A 25,311-nucleotide genomic window follows, 5' to 3' on the forward strand; every position below is an offset into this window, starting at 1 on the left:
GTGAAGGTTGCTTTATATACATGTGCGTGTGGTTGCATACACCTACTTGCCTTAGAGAATTTAATTAAATCTATATATATTTAAATAGCTGGTTTTAGAAACCTAGTCATTTAATTAAAAACACGATTCTATTTAGCTTGACGAATTCGTTATTTACTTATGTTATGTTCCGATACTCTGATATTCAAATAATGGCCGAAATTATCTTTTCGGAAGACTTAAAGTTTTTATTGCTTGAATAAGTGTTAGCTTAAAATCTTGACATCGAAAAAAGACAGAAAAGTACTTATCATAAACTTATTTTGATACATACAGGTAATGGAATATACCTTTTAATGAAGCAATTTATTTAATTATAAAACACAGTCTTAGAAAACTTTCATTTTAATGTTGGCATATAAAAACGCCAATTAAAATATTTCATTTTTATTTATACCGATATCTTGAGCACGATGTGTGCAAGAACATAGAGGTCCATAAAGCCACCGAGTATACATAGAGAAGTTAAGACATTTGTTTGCGACAAATATTTAAACTTGGAAAGCTTGGGATTTCAACTGTCGGGGGAACACCTTGTAAGGTCGCTTATAACACGTAAACACCGTGTAAGGTCGCTTACAATACTGTAAACACCATTATGGAAGAACTACTTCGAGGTACTCAACATGGAGTGAGTCTGCCTCATTGAAACTAGATTTATATGTGAATAGCGATAGGAAACAGTGGTAGACAAACAGCATGGCTACTAGTATCAACAATGACGGCCATTTTTTTGAACCTGGTGTATCAGATGTTTACCTTCTCAGCAGACGTTCGGCAAATATACGTGCTTGTTTTATGAGCAGAGAAGTATTTATCAAACGTAATGGACGTTGTAGTTTACTCTAACATAAATGATACTTCTTTGTTTACTGTGTGTTGCCATTTCTTGACATAAGCGATATGTCCACTTCCTCCGGCCACCTCGCACTATCGCCCTGATTCATGTTAATAGAGTACAATGCTGAGTTGTGCTGTCCGGTTTGTCTAGCAGTTAAATCATCCTAGATTAAGAAAAACATGCTTTATTCGCATCCTGTATCTTTTACTATTCAAATTAACATTTCATTTAATAATTTGATTGTAGATATGCCATTTTCATTTTCCCTAGGTCGCTCAAATGTTTCTAGAATAAACAGTTTTTCATATTCAATGCGAAGCTTACTAGAACCAGATTAATTGCTGTGTTGATAAATCGTTGGTCTAATGGTATGTATACATTCGGGTTTGTCGTACCTTTCTTGACGTTAACTATTTTGATTCATAATAGATACACAGTCTCTTGTGATATTTACATTTCTTAATATATACAGCATCATATTTATATTACGTATAAAAAGTTGTTTAAGCGATATATTCACGAGGTATATGTATATGTAGTTGAAAACGCAGTTGACCCACGTTACTAATTAACGCCAAAACATGTCTTTTGAGCACATTTCTTTAGCTAAAAACGTTATTAACACCGATATTTAAATTCATTTTTACGCACTTTTATTTAGCAGCAATTTTAATCCCATTATTATATACAGTTAATCACGTACATTTTGAAAAATTTGAATGATCTCAGTTGCACTTTAAACTTATTTGCGTTGATTTAAAACCACGGAAGAATCGTCAACATCTATATGACCCTTGTTTTTATTTTCAAAAGTAATTTTAGTACGGCATTTTAATCTGCGCTCTACTCTAATAACTAGGAAGGTTGTTTGTTTTGCTGAGTTCTAATTTCGCGAAAAATAAATAAAATTCCATGGTAAACACAACGCGCAAAATGAACAGCTGAATACACCACTGTGCCGTTTCTAGACGTAAATATCCGCGAAAAAAGATCCCGCGAAATGAAGCATTTTAGGAAATCCGCGAAAACTAAGGTCCTCGAATACTTTGGGTTTGTTTCAAAATTTGTAAATAAATATACATTGAAAAATAGATATCTGGAAAAATAATTGATTTATAGTGTACTTCGTGATTAACAATAAGAGAGGATGACATATTGAAATATACCGTAGATATTTGATTTAAAGGAATCTTAACAAAACATATCTTATTGTTCCCTTCACTTTTAGTTATATAGGAATATGAACGGCAAATACATGAAAAATACATAGACAACAAGTTTTGGAGTCTGACCTAGTCTTACTAGTTCTAGCATATATATAATGAATAGGCGTAAACCAAAAATAAGTCGCATACCATCTGAAGATAAATTATTTACGAGAGTATGTCTGTTAGCATCTTTAACTGTTCCGACAATAAAACTCCCTTTCCAGTATGATCCATTTTTTATCAGAATCTAGTAGTATTTTATAGCTAAAATTTTCACATCAAAGCTGCCTAAAACACCTGAATGAATTGACTGACACTAATTTGAGATTAAATACAAATTTGATACCAAGACTTCAAGTCAACGATTCAAGGAGAAAATATCTATTTTTTGTTGTAATTTAATAAGGATGACGTAAACAAACCTGCCGTTTTTCTTTTTTTGCGAGATGTCTGTTTGTGACAAGATGTCTGATATTGGACGCCCGTCGGATTGTTAAGGAATATCTTTGCACATTGTTAACTCATCAATGATGATAGCTCAGAGCTGCTTTGTTTACTCACATTGCACGCCGAGGACAGCCTTTTATGACGTCATTGTGAGCGTTCCGTGGAATGTTCTTATGATAATGGGGAATACGATTCCAGTTTAATCAAGCATTATAAGCTAGTTTAAATGTTACGACAGGCTTCTTTTCTCAATTATCCTCTTTACAGTTATCATGCGATTTGTGCAATGGTGGTATTGGTTGACATGATGTTCAGTTTGGACTTTAAAAAAAAAGAAACTTTTCTTGATCATTGATCGAATAAAAATTAAGATAATTCGGCATAGGACTGAACCTTCCCTTAATTTTGTGCAGCGATATAGAACGGCATACATCGATCCCTCTAGTGTACCCAGTGATATAGTACTGCATTCAGAGATATAGTGCTGGATACAGCGATCCCTCTAGTGTACCCAGGGATATAGAACGGCATACATCGATCCCTCTAGTGTTCCCAGGGATATAGTACTGCAAACAGGGATATATTACTGCATACAGGGATATAGAACGCCATACAGCGATCCCTCTAGTGTACCCAGGTACATATTACTGCATTCAGGGATATAGTGCTGGATACAGCGATCCCTCTAGTGTACCCAGGGATATAGAACGGCATACATCGATCCCTCTAGTGTTCCCAGGGATATAGTACTGCAAACAGGGATATATTACTGCATACAGGGATATAGAACGGCATACAACGATCCCTCTAGTGTACCCAAGTATATATTACTGCATTCAGGGATATAGAACGGCATACAGCGATTCCTCTAGTGTACCCAGGGGTATAGTACTGCATTCAGGGTTATAGTACTGCATACAGCGATCCCTCTAGTGTACCCAGGGATATAGTACTGCATACAGGGATATATAACGGCATACAGCGATCCCTCTAGTGTATCCAGGGATATAGTACTGCATACAGGGATATAGATAGGCATACAGCGATCCCTCTAGTGGACCCAGGGATATATTACTGTTTTCAATGATATTACTTTGTCACCCTTCTAATTTGTTAAATTATGTCTGAATGGATATCTTGCCGGGGTCTATAGAAATATAGACCCCGCTCTCCCGGGGTATATAAAAGCATATGCGAGGGGAGATAACTCAATTCAGAATTTCTGTTCACAATAACAAAGATGGCGTCCGACACACACAAACGTTCGAGGTTTGCAAATCATTCACAGGGTTAAATAGCCTACAATCAATCTTTAACGACATCAATTGCAACGAAACAGGCAATAGGGTGCTTATTACAAAGATGGTTGTGTTTTGTTTGAAATATTGCCGAAAAGATATCCGGTAGGGGTTATTTTGGTAGCGGTCAAGTACCACTCAAACCCACAAAGTGACTCATATATTTGGAGAAAAAAATGAAATGGAAGATTGTCAGGGTGACAAATTCGTTATCTCTGGGTAAGGAGTGGTCTACGGATTCATATACCTCTTTGGTCTTTATAAACCCTTCGCCTTTGGCTCCGGGTCTATAAAGAACAAACGGGGTCTTTGAGCCCGTAGAACCCTCCTTACCCAGAGATAACTAATAGTATACGATCCCACTAGTGTACCCGGGGATACAGTACAGTTATAAAGAACGTTCTCAGGTCATATAAATGTAGTACTGTTTCAACGAACCTTTCTTATATTTTGATAAGAAATATAGTACTTCTACAAGCGACAGTGTGACAGTAACTTATATCGACGAATAACGATGGGGATATATTATTTATTGATTTATATTCTTGTCGCCATTACAGAAAGACTGAATGTTAAAAAACACTTTAATTTCATGATTATTTCGCGGGTTGACTTTTCCATAGAAATAAAATAACTAAAAAAAATCGAAAAACTTAAAACCCGCAGAAAAATAGGTCTTTACAGTAGTCTCTTTATAGTTAAATAGATAAATTCTGACCGGGACATACCAAAGTCTTTAAAAATGTTAGTTGTTATTCCCTGCTTAACGTTAAGCAACGGGTACTTGGCAATAATCGATTTTCCCGTGGAATATTGTGCTTGGTACCTTTCGTATGGTATGTCAGTGAGGTAGCACTCTAAAGTCAGCATCAGATCACCGCTATGACTAGGGACATATACACCAACATACTCTGCCTCGACCTTGCATACGTACCTGCTTGCATTCATAACACACATTGAGGTACTTCCTCAATAACCTCAGCTGTTCGATAAGATGTTAAACCTAGTAAAACTTAACTAAAACAAACCATCACTCATTTACTTTGTATTATGTATCACCTTTAGCATTTCACTGTTCTGAAAAATAAGAATACGATTACCTTTGAAAAAATGAATTAGAACTTGTGGTTAGCTGTTTGTTTGGTTGTAAAGGGTTTATGTTTGTTTGGTTGTAAAGGGTTTAACGACCTATTAACAGTTTGGCCCACTTGTATAAAACATCTCAAAGTTAAGGAAAATCAAGCAATGCATTGCCTATGGGAAATCTTAGACTTGAGGAGATGGTCATTTAAGGGCGTGCCTCCATGTGTGTAGTGTATGCGTGCTTACGGGTGTGTTTGTGCTGGAGACAGGGTATGCCGGCGTATTTATCTCTGTGTGATAGAGCGGATTTGATGCCAGCTTTACAATGCTATCTCAATAAAATACCATCCCGAATGCACCCAGCACAGCATTCTGTTCGGTCACATTATACCGACAACGGGTGAACCAGTTGTTATCATTTCCTTTAATGCTGAACGTTAAACAAGGGATAACAACTACCATTTTTAAGGACCTGGGGAACTTGCGAAACACCAGTTTAAAGCTAAAATAAATAAGCTCAACACACACGGCCATTCAAGGTGGTAAAAAAATGTGTTGATATTCTAAGCTTTCGTTAAGAGACCATATCTTTATTGGATGCTACCAGTACTTGAGATAGGTACTTGAGAGCTGTGTAAAGCCGGATGTATTACATCACTTGTTAAGCTTTGAACAACAAAACACTTGTTGAATATATGGCAAGGTGCTACAAGTAGCGGCTATTAAAGCGTATTAAAGTATATTTTAAAGCAAAAAATATATAAGTAGTAGCAAAAACACCGAAGGTTAAAATGATTAAGGTTTGTAAGATTTACACCTTTTCATTGTTGGTGTCTGTTCTTTCCGTTATATATTATTATTAACACATATGTTTTATAAATGATTAGCTAACCAGCATTTTTTATGAAATTTTCATTTCACATATCCATTTCATTTTTTTCTCTCTCGATATAAAGATGCATGTACCCCGAGGAAGAATTGGTTTATCAGCCACTGTAGTACTAAACACACGGGTGTGTAATACATCTATCAATTATGGCCTTTTGTTGCGGTGAATGTGTGGTTAAAGGGGCCTGAAAAAAGCGATATTGACGGAGACGAAGTCTAGGTCAATATCATGTTTAGGTCCATATTAAACATATTCAACGAAAGAAAAGTCCTTAAATATTACATATGAGATTATTGTATTTTGTCTTTTATCAAGCCGGCGCTTTAGTAAATGACGATTTAATCAAAGGAAAAGTACTGGTTTTGGCTTAGAGAAATGTGATGTTTCAATTGAATTGACGTCATATAGCAAATATTGACCTGATGTTTCTAAAAATAGCAATACCGAGCCAACATCACAATAAACTGACCTCCACGTGTTTATGATTTCACCAATAAGGATGTCGAGGACAATTGTGTCGTCTAAATATATATGCATACCACCGTCGTATTCAGGTGTATATAATGGACATATTCATTTACCTACAACAATAACTGACCATTCATTGTAATGTAAAAAAGGTAGCATGTACACTGTTCATACCACAGTAATACACATACATTTGCAATTAACATATACTATTTTTAAGTAATACGCGTAGAGGTATCATAGTTATTTACATGATTTATAGTATTAATTGTATATATTTATAATATACTTTTCTTATTATATTTTATATTGATAATACATACTTAATACATAAAATACTTGTAGAAGTCTTTTCTCAAAAATATCTGCATACTTTTATCTTTTCATATAGATTAAGTGTATGGTAAATTCATGAAACGAATGTTGATTTCATACAATTGGTTTTCTTTATAAAATTCAATAAAACATAAATAACAAGTTAAATAAATGGATCATTTTCAGTAACTACTTTTGGAATGTATGAGACAAGAGTGTACTGTATGTCATATGAAAACATGACATTATTGGTGTATCATTGTTTTACAGTTTCGGCCGTGATGTTGGCAAAAGGGGCATCTAACTACGACCCTCCTGTACCGTCGTGTAAGGCGCTGGCTCGTCACGCTCGCGACTTCCCCACCACGGCTCCATCACCCCCTACCATACACGGGGTCTGGGTGTCTGACCGGTAAGTACTGAAACGATAGCTGGGTTCAAGCATAATTTTATGATATGCAGGAGTTTTACTCCGTCTTGCCTATCAAACAGGCATTCCAGGAAGCATATAGGTCAGTGATATTACTGAACTAAGAAATCTGTTCGATGTAATGTATGCGTGCATGTTTATAGGTGTGCTGGAGGCAGTATATATTGATGTATTATGTCCTTACGATAACCCACACAAGATGCCAACTTTAGAGTGCTACCAAACTAAAATAATGTGCAAAAGGCACCAAGCAGAGTTTCCCTATCGGTCACATTATACAACGGGTAACCCAGTTATTGTGATAACCCTAAATGCTGAACGTTAAGCAGGAAATAGCAATTTCCATGTTGAAAGACTTTGGNGGGGGGGGGGTGTGTGCAGTGGGGACAGCGTGAAACGCTCAACACTTAGGCAACAAGTAAGGGTATTGCCAAGTCAGGTACTGGAAACAAAGGTGTTCTTTGGAAAGTGGAGAGAGAACATAAAGATCCAAAATGATGCAATGGGGGCAGTCGATCAATGATGGTTTCTTCTATGTCCCATCACAGATGTCACAGAGGAAATGCCCTGATTCTACATGGCGCCCCACATTTTTCGCGTTTTAACGAAATGAAAGAGTTCTTAGATAATATCATCAGAGAAAGTAAAGCGTTCCTTTGATAGTGCCAACTGGGGAAGAAAGCTTTCTTTAATCAATATAAGCCTAAATTCAACAGAGAAAGACAGCGGTCCGTCGGTGACATCAAGGAAAAAGAAAACGATCTTTCAGTACATCTTTAGAGAAAGGTCGTCTTATTAGCAATATCACAGGAAAAATAGAGTTCCCTTTAAAACATATACAGAGAAAGAGTTTCTCGTTAGAAAATCAGCGACGGGGAAGAGTAGCAATATGACAAGGTATCTTAAATCATCAGAGGAAACATCCTTGTCCTATACCATCAGCGATTGTGTACGTCGATTTGACAATATCAGAAGAGATACTATGATAATCTGATGATATCAATGGATATTTGATGAAATCAACACTGAACAATACTGGTTTTGTTATCTTGAAAAAAATAGTCATTTCTGCTCGCGGCATTTCGATACGTTTTTGTATGGCAGAATGCCCACTGTTACATGTGGCCTGTGAATGAACCATTGATGAAACTTATGCGATACCTCAGAACTATACCTACAACAAACCCGGTCTGTTTTTGGTAGATCTTGTTTTGGTGTGCCGTCTTTGATATGTGTGAATGGTATATTGCAGACGACCATCTGCATAGCGAGTTTGTACAATCCAGACATGCGCTGTAAAAGTACAAGGACAGATTTAGATAATCAATCTGAACGCAAACCGCGCGGCTTGCACCGAATACAAGCCCTACTCGCCTTTCCTGTTTAACCCTAGGTGAACATTTACTTCACAGAACAGATAAAAAATTTGCTGATGAAAAAGGAACCTGTCATGTTTATGACCTGCTAAATATTTGCAGATATTTCACGGTCATAAAACTTGGGTGAAATGTAGATTATTAGCGTAAGGGGTTGTCATTATATTTTTCAACACACGAAAAAAACTTAGAAAGAGGTCTTTGATAAAACTAAATGGCAGTGTTTATGCTATACGAGTCTTAACGTATGCCACGATTAAAAGGTTATTTTTCTGATCAGGCGATGCTAGTGTTAAGAATAACGATTACAGAGTTTTAAAAGACATCATTGATAAATATGCAAAGGATTTTCGAAAAAATATATTTAAGCCAAATTTAACTTTTGAGATAAATCACAATACCAAAATCTCACTGAGACGGTTTCACCTCATTTTCAGTGCGTTTCATACGCCTATTACATGGATACAGACCCCGCTAGATGCCAATAAAAACACCTCTTTTTTGGCCCGAAGTGTCTATCGCAATTTGTCATGTTCATCTATAATTACAAATGTGTCTAATAGACCTTCGTAGGTCATTCGTCTCCTTTTCATGGTATAATTAATGTTTCTTAAAATTTGGGCAATTAGAAGGTTATCCATACTTTAGCTAGCAGGCGTAGCTTTTCTACGAGTGTATACGGAGATATCACGACTTATGTTTGAGATGTAACGTACCAGCTGTGCCACTTGTACTTCTTTCAAAATGATGGATGCTGTGACAATTTTGTCGTCTGCCAATGTTGGTCTATTTAACTTTCGCTTGATAAGGTGTGATTTTACTCCCCAATGTTTATTCGTTTTCGTTAACTTAATGTTTAATTACACAATAAAAGCTTCAATAACTTGAAAAATGTTTCAAAGAATGGTGTAAAAGTTTAAACGAAATAGACTGAATGTCAGCGTAATTATTGACACAAGATCACGTCGTTTCAACATTGTCTCATTGACCTGTTTCTGACATTGTTGCTCGTACGTTAACATGATAGAGCAGATGTTTCGATTCCCAAAATAGTTTCTACATAAACATGCAACAATCTCACCAGTTTCCTACACTCGATTTGCTGCCGGCATTATGCTATTGTGATCATTTGGATAAAGGTGTGATGCAATAAATAGCAGACCGTTGTTATTTCGAAGTGCTGTTGACATATTGACCATGAACAAATAGAGAACAAAATTAATTCTCCGACATATCCGAATTAAAATATTTAAAATGTATGTACATTTAATATATAACTAAATTGCCGGGACGCAACACCTTTGAGCTAATGATTCTTCATATGACTACGCCCTTGCAATTGTTTACGTTTAAGGATTCCCGTACAACTTCCAAAATAAATTGTTAATACAGATTTGAAACGTTTTTGCCAACATGACATTAGCTGTAAATGAAATAAAGTAAAGAAAAAGAACCAACAAACAGTGTTATGGGTGTTTTAAAATCTGACGGTGCCAGAACCGGACTCGAACAGTGGACCTCGGATCATTGCATTGTCACTCTAACAAACTAAGCTCCCGGCTGGTTGAATGTAGTTTGAATCCCCACACCAGAATTTGTTAGTATGAAAATATTTTTGAAATGGAGGAAACACAGTAAAAATGTATTTATACGTCTTAACAGCGGAATGTGACATTGGACTTGTTTCGTAAGAAAAAAAAATCGTGACGACAAAATTACAGGTTGTATTGGTAGAGTATCGAAACGAATTTTTTCTTTAAAAAACGCGTCTTACAATAACAGTGACAAATCTAACCACTAATCTAATAAAATCATCCACGCTAACGCTTCGAAGGCCTGTTGTGAGCCCGTGTCTCTTCACTATGCTTAGAAGCATTAATTACAGGTAACTCAAGCACGGGACGGCCATGGATTTTTTCTACAGACCGCGCCAGTACAACGGATCCCGTAATGGCCAAAAACACTCAAACTATTGTGATTTTAATTTTTTTAATCTTCATGCGACGGAGGACAAATTTAAGTTTAGTCGTCCATTAGATTGAATGCTTCACGGACAATAGCAAAGAAGGTATCGTTTTCGTCCGCCTATAGGACATGTGTTTGAAGTTAAGTATTTCAAGGTAATTCGAGAAATATAATTTTCTCCCTGTATCATTGACTGGCATGGTATGTAGTAGCGCGGCCATGATGCGCTACTATTATTAACGAATTCCGTGATAACCTAGGTTACACTAGCGAAAAAAGGGCAGATTTACCTTAGATCATCTGTCATGATATACTAAGTTGGTAATCATTTGATATGTTCGAATAGGCCGACTATGAAACGGAGAACTAGACTGTTTTGAAGACGATCCCGGGGAATGTTTGTTTAAACTGACCCCAGAACGGCGGGATAACACCGATCCCAGCCATCGTATTCCATATACCGCGTTGAGGAGGGTTTGCTTGATAAGCAAGATCTGCGTTTTGAATGGAAAAAAACAGTTATCATTATTTTGTTAACGGTTTTCATTCATCGCTATATACATTTTAATATGCATTCTATTGTAGCTTACTTAATTACGAGACGAAGCAAGGATACATTTGGTCTCCTTCCAGAGTTGATCAACCTTCTAGAAAGCGATTGAATAACCCGCGATTTTTATATATTTAGGCAAGGTAGACGGGGCAGGGAACAGGGGTGGGGGAGGGGAGTCGGGGACGGGGGTTATTACAGAGTGATTGTGGAACCTTGGGTTCCACGAAGGCCAGTATATGCCCAGAAAACAAGCTCAATCTATATTTGTAACACGTAAAGGTAATCTTCGGTCACTCATATTTTCAAAGCTATTCCACAGAATACTCTTACATTTTCTGGAGCCTAAAAAAACATGTTTCATAAATAAGACTCCATTAAATTTTTGAAAATAAAAAAATGCAAAACTAAACATCATTAAAAAAAAATGCAAAACTAAACATCTAATATGAATTTTGTCTGCATCGACGTGAAGACGGGAAACTACAAAGTTAATGTACAGAAGATAGCACAATTCTAAGATACTGTAGGACGCATGGTGGTATATTATAAGACTCTTTCATGCTCAGGGGTGTAGGATAGGGAAATGCCAACTGAATCTTGACCGTATACCACTACAAAAAAATAATGATACAATACATTTTTGATAAATATTTTGAAGCATTATTTGTCATGAAATTGTTTTTAAGATGCTTTGTAAATTAATGAATGTTATAGTAATGTTTCATGGAATTTATGAAAATATAAATGCAAACCAAAAATCTTGAGCGCATACCACTACAACAAAATAATGATACAATCATTTCTTTACAACTATTTTTTAAGAATTTGTCATGAAATTGAATTGAAGATGTTTTATAAATTATTGAGTTGTAATGCACCAGAATCCAAGGTCTGTGGCATTATTAATGTATATAAATACCGCTATCGGTACTGCGACGTAATTGTAAATTTTATATTATATGTCTCTGTCCAATATAAGTTTTCAATTAAAATATCTATTAAATGTAAATCAGTAAGGATTTAGGTCATTAGTATAATACTACCATCTCTTAAATCACTTCATATCTTGTTTGTACCATGCGTGGACTTAGCCACGGGGGTCGTCTGTGTAACCGAAAACCTCACGTGAAACAGACGACCATTTTTCATTCTATTATTAAGAAACATATACATCTGTCTTCTCTTAACAGGGTGTTCTAAAAGGGGGATCACTGGTCCCAAACTGTCTCATGATATTTTGAATAATTAATGTTAGCTGACTGATCTGACGAGAATGTTCCCTTGCTTCAATTTCATTGCGTATTGTGTAAGCGTTTTAAAAGAAACTAGACTGATCTTTTAATTTTAATTTTAGCAAACAATTTGTTGATTCTTCTTAAAGTTTCCTGTAAAGTACATGCTATTTATACGATCGAATGCACATGAAAAATACAACACAGTTTCATATATTCATAAATACAATTCATATGATAAACACGTATTTACGTGCGGCTGTCCGGAACACATAGGATGTGAAAGCGTACTCGCGGTAATGCGTCTACTCGTTTGTTGTCCCGAAAGGTCACGCGTCAGGTGAGATGTAGAGTTAACATGATTCTATCACACAGGTACAATTTACAGCCAGTGAACCCCCGTTAAGGGTAGTTCATCGTGTGTGGTCACCATGCCTACCACTTGTTAGTATCACAGCGTGGTACTGATGATCCGTCATAGCGACAGACAATGCGCTGAGAAATACATGCATATTTCACTGTTCTATGAAGGAGCAGCACTACGGTAGAAGTTTTAGATAAACGATGGTCAAAATGAGATAAACATCAAATACCTTTACAGAAGATAGTCCAAACGTCAGATCTTTTGTTGTATGTATTCATTTGTCTGAAAAAGTTGCGTATCTGTGACATTGCCGAAAATATATGATCATGACGATTGGACATCAAAGAAATTAATAATTGCATAAAAAAAGGAAAACACACATTTTATGATTTGCTTTCTGAAAAACCATGTTGATCGATCAACGGGAGATAACTCACAAGTGTATAAAGCCGCTCACTCAAATATCAAGCGTTTTATGTAAATATGTGGCATCTGTGTTACTTTGGTGTAGGCTCGAGATCGTGTAATAGTTATAAGAGATGGAAAGCTTAAGAGTGATATTTTCATCTATAAATAGAGGGGTAAACCTTTAGATGAAGATACCAATTTAAACGAGTATAGTGTCCTGTATGGGACAAAAGATTCAGGGAATCCCGTAGCTCTTCTAAAACATTTTTTCTGTAAAAGGTGACCCTACCCGTGGCGCCACCTAGCGCGTTATAAAACATGAGGATCATAATAGGATCTGCAAATAATAGGTTTCGCTAGTGATTATTTTTAACGACGTGCTATGCTATAAAACATCTAAAATAGGAAAGGTATATCTTTATTTATTTCCAATTAGTTGTATTTGTGTAAAAAAAAAAGAAACGTTCTTTTCATGCTTTGTAGATTTGATACCTATTTCAAATCGCCCGGTTATTTACCGTAGAGGACCCCGCTCAGAATGCGTGTTTAAAATAGGATCACTGAATTATCTTGAAGTTTCAATCAGATTTGATAAACATTTAATTTCGTTGAATCTTTATTTGTTCAACTTTTAACTATAAATGTTTGCATTATTTTTTTACAACAGCGAAAGAAATATACCGTTTCTGTGGTTCACGTTTCAGGTGAAGCTATTTTGTAACGGTGTAGTTTTTGTTGAAGTTAAATCAGCTGTATTTATCTAGACGCTTCTTAGTCGGAGTGTGCAGGGCTGACTGCCAGATAAAAAGAATTTAATGAAGTGTTGTATTTAAATAGGTGTATTAAATATACAGCCAGCGAGGACAATTTGAAGTGTTTGCGATGTTACAAAAGATAACCACATATTGTACACGGAAAGATAAAATTGGAACTGAAAGTTGATACCAAAATAGACAGCATTACGAAACGAGGAAATACAAACACGAAAGGCAAGACAACATGACCCCTAATATTACCAACATTCAGGAAAAATAAGGTTTCAGAATCACCCGTTACTTCCACGCACCCCATCCCCTTTAATTCCATTCACCCACTGAACTCCTCTTCTGTTTCGCCCATGTCCTTTCCTCCTTCGCCCCTATACATATTGATATTTGTATCTCTCCTCCTGCGGCATTTGCACTTGTAGATATTTTTCTCCCGTGTTGCCTGTTGATTTCATTATCCTTATTTACCCCTGAAGAACCTTTTTCACTGCCTGCTCCTGCTGCAGATTTTGTTTTATTTATTCCAACTGTGCCTTTATACTCTATTTTTTCCTCGTGAGCCTCTGTAGAACCCAATACTTTCTTTGGCCTTTATTTGAGAACATAAAAGAGAACAGAGTTGATTCGCTGGACTCAAGGCAACATTCGATTTATCTATATCTTCCTTTTCTCTTCGCTGTCACATTTACTTTCGTAAACCTCACTGGCTATTACCCGATGTGAGAACACTTCGGCCTCTTGGGAAGGTATGTTTTTATTGGCAATGTTATGACATTCTCTGTTCTTTAAACATTGAGCGTCCTTATCAACCATGGGCGCCGTTGTTAAGTGACATAGTACAGTCACGTAAAGTTGTTCAATCAGCCAAACTAACACAAGCAATATACAACTCTTATCTCTTCGGAACACATCTAAGGTGGTCGGGTGGCGCAATGGATAGCGCGCCGGCATCTCACCGGGGTTCCACTCCCCGATCGGACATAAAAAGGTATTAGAGAAAAGGCCCCTGACCATGTGGGATTTTTGTTTGGGGTACTCCGGTTTCCTCTCACATTAATACACCCGGAGCGCTGCGATCCGGGCCGAAAATGATCGATCATCATAAGTTGATTTTTTGTAATATAAATAAACTTTATACTTATAACACCAGTTTGTGGGCGGGTATTCCCGCAAGTTTCCTTTACAGAGATATACATACGTGAGGAATTGCTCAAAAGTAAATTACATATTATATATTGCATAGACAAACACAGCTTTATATAACGATTTCAATTATCATTTAATTTATTTATTTATTTGTTTATTTTCAGATGTGAAATTCGTCCGGGTCCCGAATTTCTGTTGAGGAAGTATCGCTTTAAACGTGGAAAGTTCCAACTTCATCAATATTACTATTCCGGTCCAGACTGTGCGGAACCTCTCTACGGTGTCAAAGCCCATGGCACCATCAAACTGCTTCGGCCATCTTGGATCGTACCAGGGGGCATGGAAGCTAAATATCGACTACACAACGTATCCATAATTCCGTTTCAGGAACGCATCGCGAAAGAGTTTTGGTTTAAAGTGCGAGAACAATGCCAAGGGGTGAAAGGTCACACGTGGAAGCCCTATCGGAGTTATCAAATAATGAATTTCCCACCGTACAAGAAATATAGACTTCATAAACACAGAAATATTGATTATGATTGTACACAACTGTTCAATCTTACATTTCATGAACTCCAACTTCTGAGAGTGGAAGTTCACCGTCAGAGTGGAAGAGTGGATAAAAATAAAATCAGCACGTATCCTTCTCGTTATTCAAAAAGTTTTGAAGAGGTGAACTTATTGTTAGGCGATATCCATACGGACAGAAGCCAACGTCATACGTATAGGCCTTCAAGCTATCAGACGGGACTAAGGAACTCTAAGGTAAGGGTTAACAAACACATAATTAAGTCCCCTAAACTAATTGAGGGACTCATTGATTTTGCTGTGTTTCTAAATATAATTACCCTTCTTCTTCTTCTTCTTCTTCTTCTTCATTATATAGATATGCGTAACGAGTTTCATCTTCCTATCGGTTATCAAACATGGCCGCCGCGGTGTTTCATCTAAGTATGCAAGGGTATTATGACAAAGCATGTTTTCCCCATGAATATTGTTATAAGCTCCATTGAGTAATATTTTATAAAACTTGTCCAAGAACAGACATTTAATTTACTGATACAAGGTATGCTTATAAAACCAAATAAACCTTACTTATAACATAGCTCGAATCCTATAATGATCTATCGTCTGTATTCCATTAGTAACACGTTGAAGGTAAACACAATGTATTGCATTGGAGATAAATAACGCCGTGGCTTCTTGGGAAGACTTTATAGTATAAACGTTAGTTTAAAATGTACTAAAATCTAATAAACTCCATAAACTGTAACGTCAGAATCGTTCCCTATAAGGAAGACAAAATATGTTTTCATCTTGCAAAACAAGGCTTTGAGAGAAGCATGTTGGTGAGGACCATTAGCAATTTAAATGGCCTCGATCTTGATCTAATTGGGAAATATATTATTTTTCTGTGCGATGTGTTTATCGACTTTTTCCATTATGATCGTTAGTGTCCCTTGTGGTTTCATTATTTTTGCCCAGGATCTCTTTTTGAGATTTTACGTAGACATAAAAGACATTCATCTTTCTAAACACACACGGCCTAAGGTTCCCTTGTACCTATAATCTTCATTTGTTTATAGTTACCCCTAGATGAATCGATAACTAAGACCGAATTTAGGTTTTGTTAACGTTTTGGTGTTTTCTTGTTTTCTTTTAAGTCATTTGTTTTTGCCGGAATAACTGATTATTCCGCATATCTCTTTAACGAAAACATCCAATATCTTCTGATGTTATACTGCGCTATATTTATAGCTGTTCTTGTTACCGACTTAGGTTATCTCAGTTGTACAAGTGATGTTTCGTGTTCATTCATAGACTAATACGTGGCATTGCTTTCCTGTATACATAACCCTCCAACGCGCTGAATCAGTGTGTGTAATCACATCTGGCGATTGTATGAGAGATACACTGCACATTGTATCATCACCTGCTCACGTTAAGTATCGAATCCGGATAACTTTTACACGTGATTCGTTTAACTATTACGACCTGTTACACTTTTCCGGTTTGAATGATGTTTTTACGAATTTGAGCCGCGACAACCAGCTCAGAAACGTTTACAATGAAATGACTTAATCACCAAGTCCATTCGGTTCTCGATTAAATCATGTTATAACTTAAGTTTTTTTAAATGTGTTTCATATCACAAAGGTCCCATTTTGTTTGGTCAAATTTCTAGACACCACTTCTATATCAACATCTTAGACCTTACTTTCATATCCAAGACGTTCTGAGTTTAACTCATGACGATCCATGTACCGCTGCCAAAAAGTAAAACAACGCATATTGGATACTGTTTTTTGTTTTTCGGTTTAGACTATAACTTTGATAAATAATTTTTGAAAAGAAAACCATAACTTACGATACATCTAGTAAAAACAAAATATACAAAATATAATCCACAACAACGTTCTGAGTGTAAATGGACCCAGGACCTCAGCTTGTTCTACTGTCGCTCTTACCAACTGAGCTACCTAGTCAACGAAAGTACTTTGACCAAGGTGCGCTATAGTTATATGCAAAACGAAATTGAGAGGAACTAACTACACATAGGTAAAACCACAGTGGAATATCTAGTGTTTCGCTTGCAGTGGGACAATGGTACTTCAAGCAATTTGTTGGAAAATTATTGCAAACAATCGTTTTGTTTGTAATTTAGTAAGAGCTTAAATATTGAATAAAATAAAATTCCGAACGAAAAACAAAAAAAAACGATATCTGTAAAAAAAATACGATGAAGGAAAAATAAACAATTAGAAACGATGAAGGAAATATAACAAGCCTACAAGAATATCACCAGGAAAATATAGACATATCCCGTTCTCCTGAAAGAGCCATCGGCTAGTATCAACCTCAGAGAGTTCGTTAAGCTAATTAATCCGAATGATGTTGTTCGTACCTCCCTCCATCAGAGAAAAATAAACAACTATGTTGGGGGTCATACCACCTGTAAAAATATAGCTTGATACATGTAGGTATACACCAGCATATGTACACTGGTCTGTTTATCAACGTCCGTTCTCTGACGCGCTGTGGTCAGTTAGTCACGTCCATGTAGGCCCAATGATACCTCACATCTTCAGACAGTATTCATGAACATGTATGCTCTCCTTATTTCTAACCTTTCGAAGAATCATCTCCCTTTTTTATGATTTCGCTTTCGCTCCCTAGAGTATGAAAGACAGCGTGTAAAAAGAAATAGCACTATGACGTCACGGGAGCAATATGGTATGACGTCACAATCAGCTCTCGACGGGAGAGATCATGTACAAATTTAGATAAAAAAAAATGACTACAAATGCAGAAAGCTGGTTTTTTTTTAAAACATAGAGTTAGAATTATAAGAGAAAAAACAACCATTACCCTACTTTGAGGGTGCAATGGAGAAATCGCCAACCCTCGGGTTGGAGATTAGTCTATCATACATGTATCCTTAAGGTAGAGGAAATTTCTTATCAATCAACGACTAATCTTTAACGGATTTCATTTACAAAAAAAGCGGTGTAGGATTTCCTGGCAGCATTAAATGTAGTTGTATCCATTTGTTTGCTTTAAAACCGTTTTTATCGATCTCTTTCAGATTCAAGGGATACCACTTAACACTATATACTTCTGATTAATATGGATAGAATGCACAGTCATACCTAAGTTTTGTAGAACTTGAATTAACACAGTATCGTTAGAGAGGACTGTATTTTACGAGAACCAACAACGCAGCCAATTGCTTTGTGTCTACGTAAATTTGCAGAGGTCACCTTTATCTTATCGTAATAACTGACCATAGCGTAGCCTAGGAGTATTTGTATTGAATTATGAACAATGATAAGATTACAGCTAGACATATCTTGACCACATAGCACCTGGCTTTATCAATGTGAGAAAATTAATTAGTGGCAATACACATCCGTATATATTAATGTGTCCTATCTTAAGGTCGTAAGATTAGACTGTCTACTGAAAAGACCGCTAGATGCTTGAGGCGACACCTGTCGGTAACAATTATTTGCTTGAGGCGCCACCTATCGGTAACAATTAGTCACCGACGACTCGAGCAATCCATCCTAATTGTGTTTGGCGTGCCACATGTGGAACACAGAATGATCGAATATTGTAGAAGGAAAGACTGCCACGATCTCTGGCGCCAATCGTTATCTATCATAGACTGATAGACATAGTTAGCGTGAACATCAATTTCGAATTTCATTACAAACATCATCTTATTAAATAATTAATTACTTATATATTTGTTTACTCTGCATTTCATATGTGTCACTTCATAAGCGCACCGTTTGTTTAAATTCCTACAAAGTAGGAATATAAAACCGATACACCAATCCTTCACAAAAAATACTGTTATGTAGTTTATATGCATATGCAATATTTCTGTACGTATGAATTAATTATAATTTAATCTTGCTTGTAACAAGCATTTTCATTGGCTTAAACATTTATGTTATCAGCCCATAGCATAAAAAATGACGTCGCCGTTTGTAACGTCGCTTTTGATTGGCTGATACAGCAGCGCAATAATTTCTAAGAGAAAAGAGTCCATCAATAAAAGTGGATTTCCACAGGGATTGTGTATAGTAGATTAAATTATAAGGTTAACTTGAATATATTTTTCTTGTTATGGAACTATAACACAAAAAAACCGGAGTGTACTCTCATCATAAACCGCTTCGCGGTTTATTTAGAGTACACTCCGTTTTTTTGTGTTATACCTCCATAACATGAAAAATATATTCAAGTTAATTCTTAAATAAATTGTGATGTATATCACTTTTCAGTGATGTCACAATACGTAAAATAGATATGACTCCGTCATTGAAACGACAGGTGCCTTCATTGAGATTAGAAGTTGGGCTAAAATGTGTTCATTAAGAAGTAATTAGTTTGCCATATTCTTCACTTTTCTAACGAGCTATTGAATCTATTCTAATTTTTTCGTGTTTGAATATTACGTTATTTTCATCATTACATTCTTAATGGCCCATCAACACAGAAGAGGTCATAGGAACCAATAGAAGGTCGAAAATACATGTGAACTGAAATTACAGCAAACAATTGATAATTGACTGATAATTGAAAAGTAAAAAAATGCTTTACTTAATTATTATATATTTTTGATCAGGTCAACATTTGTTTCGGGTGGTTGAGAAATGAAAAGATATTTACTTCTTCGAAAAAAATATATAAAGATTTTTATATTATATTCTTTTTCGTATTGGATATTTAAAATATCCAGACTAGTTTTATCATTTGTTTTCCCATTGTTTTCACTGTTTCTTATATTTTATATGCTTGAATACACATCTAAATCTGAAACCATTTTTGTTTTGTTTCCTCAGACAAAGACCTGCCAGATTTGCAATGGAATCGCTAACTCAAACGATTATTACCCGCCAAAAATAGATCGACCTAAACCCACGAAGTTCCATTTACAAGGGGATTGGGTAAGCTCCGGATGCGAAACAAGACAATACGGACAATTTTTAACCAGAAAACTGTCGTTTCTTCAGGACGGGAAATCGTGGCAGGGTCAATATGATTTCTTTGAAGATCCTTTATGTCGCAAAGGGAGCTTCTCTCTGTCTGTGAAAGGGACGTACACAAGAGGGAAAGTTTCTAAGGTCATTTCGAGGTCAAAAGAGTTAAACTTCAGACTTATCAGGTTGAAAATCACGCCCAAGAATAAGCAGATGGTGAATACGTTAAGAATGTATGACGGACATTGTGGTGTACGCAACGCTTGGAAAATAAACGAACAACAGGATGTGACTAGCACGGGCGGATGTGACGTCCTTGGAATCATACTACCGAACGTAGAGTTCGAGATACTACGAATGGTTACATCCGAACGACAAACTCTTCTCTACGTTGGGCAGTGGACTGTCAACAATGTCCCACATAAGAATAAGGAGTTACGACCGACCTCCTTCCAGCAGCCTCTCGTTCGATGCTCAGACTCAGCCCCTAAAGTCACCTCAAATAGAATCGAGGATTTGCTATCGGTTGACAAGCATTCCCCAGTGTTTGCCAAATTTGAGGCCATACCTAAATCAAACGGAGCTTTAAAATATCAAGCAACGTTTTGGGCTGTTTTCGTCATTGTTATTTGTGTGATTGTGTCGTAACCGAGGCAGTGAGTATTATGGGATGCAACTCTCGCAAGCAATATAAATATATTTTGACCTCTTGACCCGGCTACAATTGACATGGAATTCATGATTCAGCTACTGGAATAAACATAAACGCATTGATACTGTCAAGTAGATCAGGGACAGAGTGTTTGAATTCATATTTACTTCAGTTCCTTTCACAGACTATATTCTAGGAATTCACTTGATGCTACAACCTGTATAGATACAATGACTTCCTATAGCGCAGTAAGCCAGTGCTACTTTGTATCGATATGAAACACATGTGATGATCTGCACTTTAACTCGAAAGACTGAAATGTGTACAGTAGTCAACCTGGACATAAGTTCTTCAACGTCGATTTCAAAATAAGGATAAAAACAATTGGAAAAATCCTTTTCCCCATCATACGGGCTAGTGTAGCTAGCTAGTGAAAAGTGAGTTAGCACTGTTAAGCCAGTAAGTGGGTTGTAAGAACATGGCGAGATATGGAGGAAGTATTTGCATTTAATTCTTAAGCGCATGTAAGTACAATGGAACACTGAGACTTTGTTTTACAGGGTAGAAGGTCAACAGCCATTTTTAATCGTGTTATCCGGGGTTGCCTCTTTTATCCCCCATAAAGACTTGCATCGCTCACAGATTATATAACAATTGGAATTTTCGTGTTCAACTAGCATTGTCCTACCATTTAACATTATTCTTTAAAGAAAATCAATGTCTTAAAAGAAATTTTTCATTAATTTATCAGCATATGTATATATTTTCATCATTTAATATAAATCTTCTACCTGAAATGAATTCAACTGATCAAGTGAAAGGGCTATTACTGATTTCTAATGTCACTTGGTCAAGTTTTTCATCAATTTGTGAAATGTTTTCACATTTGATGTAATTATTCATCAATGGGTGTAGTTATTCATTACCTGATGAACTTACTCACCAATTGATGAAGTTATTCATTATCTGATGAAATTATTTATCACCTGATATAAATATTCATCCTGATGAAACAATTCATCACGTGGTGTAAGTATTGATCAACTGATATGATTTTTCGTTACATATGGATGTGAATCAAATATTCCTTTATATGTTGTCATACCAATGTTCATCCATGTTATCGTAATTTGTATATACACACCAGAAATTAGGCATTACCAGTCAAAAAACTTGTTTATCCTTAAAATATTGTATGTGTGAGATTATTACAATACGTTTTGAGAAAGATTTATTAAATTTACATTAACGTGTTATATTTTTGAAAATATAACTTAACATTCATGTGGTTTTTTGCCATTCAATCTTAATAAACAATTAGTGAAAATTGAATTATCAAAATGGCAAAATCATCTGACAATCATAAGAGTTGCAATAGGGGTACAATGTAGAAGGTCAATGCTGGTTTCTCTGATGTCCCTAAGCAATAGACACAGAAGGGATAAAGACCTGAATCTACAGGACCCCTAATTTAGTCACCTCAAACGTTATCTTGTAGTGGTATACGGCAGGTTCTTTCTTTCCCATAAGCTACAGGGCCGTAAATGTCAGTGATGATGATTGTCATAAAGAACAATATTGGACTATAAAATTGATTCTAAAGAGTAATAACCCTACTCTATTTTTAATATTAAGTCAAAATGACTTCATATACTATAGGTTTTTGACATACATGTATTAATCAAAAGTGTCAATATATTCGAACAAGCAGAAAAAAGATAATTGTTGGATTTGTATGGCGAGTGTCATCGATGAAGCAGACACGCTTTATCATCCGGAACACCTGGTCTTATTCTCCTTTACTTTTCCGATGTTCTCCATGTCGATCTTCCATCCGTTTATATTTTGTCATAGTTTGATCGGGTTTGATTTCAAATTAAGGTTTTGTTGCCAATTCGGATTTCGCTAGTTGTGTTAATGTATTTAATTCTATACATATTCATATTCCTGTTTTGATATTTTCGCGCTAATTTACACTGCGCGAAAAGAAAGTGTTTCCAGATGGTGAACATTTTCATTTATACAGGAAGTATGTGACCAAGCAGTATTATATAAAAAAGAAAGTGCTGTCGATATCCGACATGAATCTAGCCATCTGTTGTGTATTGTGTTATTGCCCTGCTAAATTAATGTTTGTACTTTCTACTTATCATTGTTCGCATGATAAATTTGTGTTTAGCCATGCCATGCTCAAGCCGACTATTTTGACCATTCAAAATGTCCGTTTCATTTTTCTGTTTGTGAAAAACCAGATTGTCAAAATTGTTTACTCGGCAAAATTTATGAAACTGAAATGGAGGTGACGGATGGGTGACGGATGGAATGTTTCTGCTTCGGTTGATCCATATGCTATCAAAAATGAAACTTAAATCATTTCTCTTGGTATAAATTTACAAACAGACTAAACGATATATATTGTTGTAAGGTTTTTGTGACGAGACAGTCAGACATCTGCCTTTAATTTGATACAATAGATTGCTAGGATAATCCTTTGCGTGTTGCATGCCAATTGTCTTCAGCTGTGTGACTTACAATATCAGTTACTTGATATTTTTTATATACTTTTTTCATATTTTGTTACCCTTTCACAATCTTATCAACCTAAATATTTGATAGTCCCTTGATTTCGCTTTATCACATATCATAGGATATTTCAGATGATTTGAATGCGCAAGAGCATGAACTCTATTCACTTTCTTTTTTTATTATACGGCTCAAAACAAGTTAAGCTTCAGTAAAAAAAAACATGTGAATGTAATAGTTTATACAAAGCATCATATAGAAACAGAAACACGTTTGAGACTTGCATACCATAGCTGAACGTTCCAATGCTGGTGAATACATGTACTCCATTACAAAATGTTACATCACAATATCATAGTTGTAAAACATTAAAAATCTTCCGTTTGAACATAACTATTCGCATACAAAACACGTATACTTTGAAACGAAGAAGTTATATGTGTTGTTTTATAGTTACTGTAAAATCATATATTTTCGCGGTGTTGAAATGTTTGCGTTTTTAATGTTGTGTAAATTACGACGAAAATTTCTGCACGCGAATATTTATATATGGATTATATATATATTGAATATAATGATTTCTGAACTATTAACAGCTCAAAAATGTCCACACCTCGATCTGTTTAAAGCGTTAATATACGATCATTAAATCACAAATGAAATTTCCTCTTAACAATAATTGTAGTTACTGACATTTATGATGCTTAGAGAGATAGAAACAATCGTTTCACTGTTTATTTTCATATACATTGTTTTCATCTTGATATTTATCAGAATATGTACCATTGATCATTGTTTATATGAAGAATAAATTCGGCTAAAATGTATCATATTTGACATGACAATTCCTAAAACTAACTCATATTACATTTACTATTAATGTTGTTGTTGAAGGGAATTACCCTTCATTTTCTAAATATCAATGAAGGAATGTATATATTTGATTCGTATTAAAATATTCTTGAAAATACAATGACGTCATACAAATATACATAATGGCAGGGAGCAATAAAAAACGTCATTTCTTCTCAGTGTTTCATAATATCATTTTATTGTTTCAGTATTTAAATTGATATAATTGATAAATAAAGATTATTTAGAAAACACTTGTCTGAATTGTTGTTTATTTTGATGTATAATTTATAATTAATTTGTTGTTTACTATGTGTATCGTAATCATAAAACAGCGTTTTGCATTTATGTATGGGATTACCAGTGCTATATAATGTATCTGTGAGCATGAGAAATAGAATATATCATTTTGGGACTTGCCACTCATGACCTAGTAACTTTCTAATCGGACATAGTTATGATATAGCAGGTGCTAAAGTAGGCGCTAGAATTATCATTGAAGTGCAGCAGCAGATGTTATAAGCATTATTTCATTACAAAAAATATATAATATAGATAAAATGCAATATAAAATTTACTCTATACACAACGTACGTAATAAACGTGTCGTAATATTTCAAGACCAACAAGTACATTGTGTATAAAGTAAAATGTATTACATATTTCCAAACTGATGAATCTTGAAGAAATTTGAAGATATCAGTTTAAATGCAGTTCATTTATTTTCAAATAAATACACATGCCTTACACTAATAGAATAAAATCGAAAATAAAAATGTGTTAATTATACAATGTCTGTTTCGATAATACGTATAGGAAGATAGTGACACTATTTCAAAAAAATAAGCTCCCCGGGCATGGCTAGACATAAGTGTGTCAACAACATGGAGACGATTTCAGTTTATCACTTGATCGAAACGTTTTGAATTAACAGTTATAGTTCAATTTATTAAAAATTGAATG

General features: G+C 35.5%; 1 protein-coding gene across 1 annotated transcript in view; it reads left to right on the plus strand.

Moving 5' to 3' along the window:
- Window positions 1-24,595, plus strand: part of LOC110452595 (protein APCDD1-like) — a 35,307-nt gene extending 10,712 nt beyond the window's left edge. The window contains exons 2-4 of the mRNA XM_021501225.1: window positions 6,859-7,000; window positions 14,994-15,594; window positions 20,184-24,595. Of these exons, the coding sequence (XP_021356900.1) occupies window positions 6,859-7,000; window positions 14,994-15,594; window positions 20,184-20,969 (1,529 nt within the window). The 3' untranslated portion in view covers window positions 20,970-24,595. The remainder of the gene's footprint in view (window positions 1-6,858; window positions 7,001-14,993; window positions 15,595-20,183) is intronic.
- The last annotated feature ends 716 nt before the right edge of the window (window positions 24,596-25,311 follow it).

The sequence above is a fragment of the Mizuhopecten yessoensis genome, unplaced genomic scaffold (genome assembly GCF_002113885.1).
Source record: "Mizuhopecten yessoensis strain PY_sf001 unplaced genomic scaffold, ASM211388v2 scaffold6759, whole genome shotgun sequence".
In the NCBI taxonomy this organism is placed as follows: domain Eukaryota; kingdom Metazoa; phylum Mollusca; class Bivalvia; order Pectinida; family Pectinidae; genus Mizuhopecten; species Mizuhopecten yessoensis.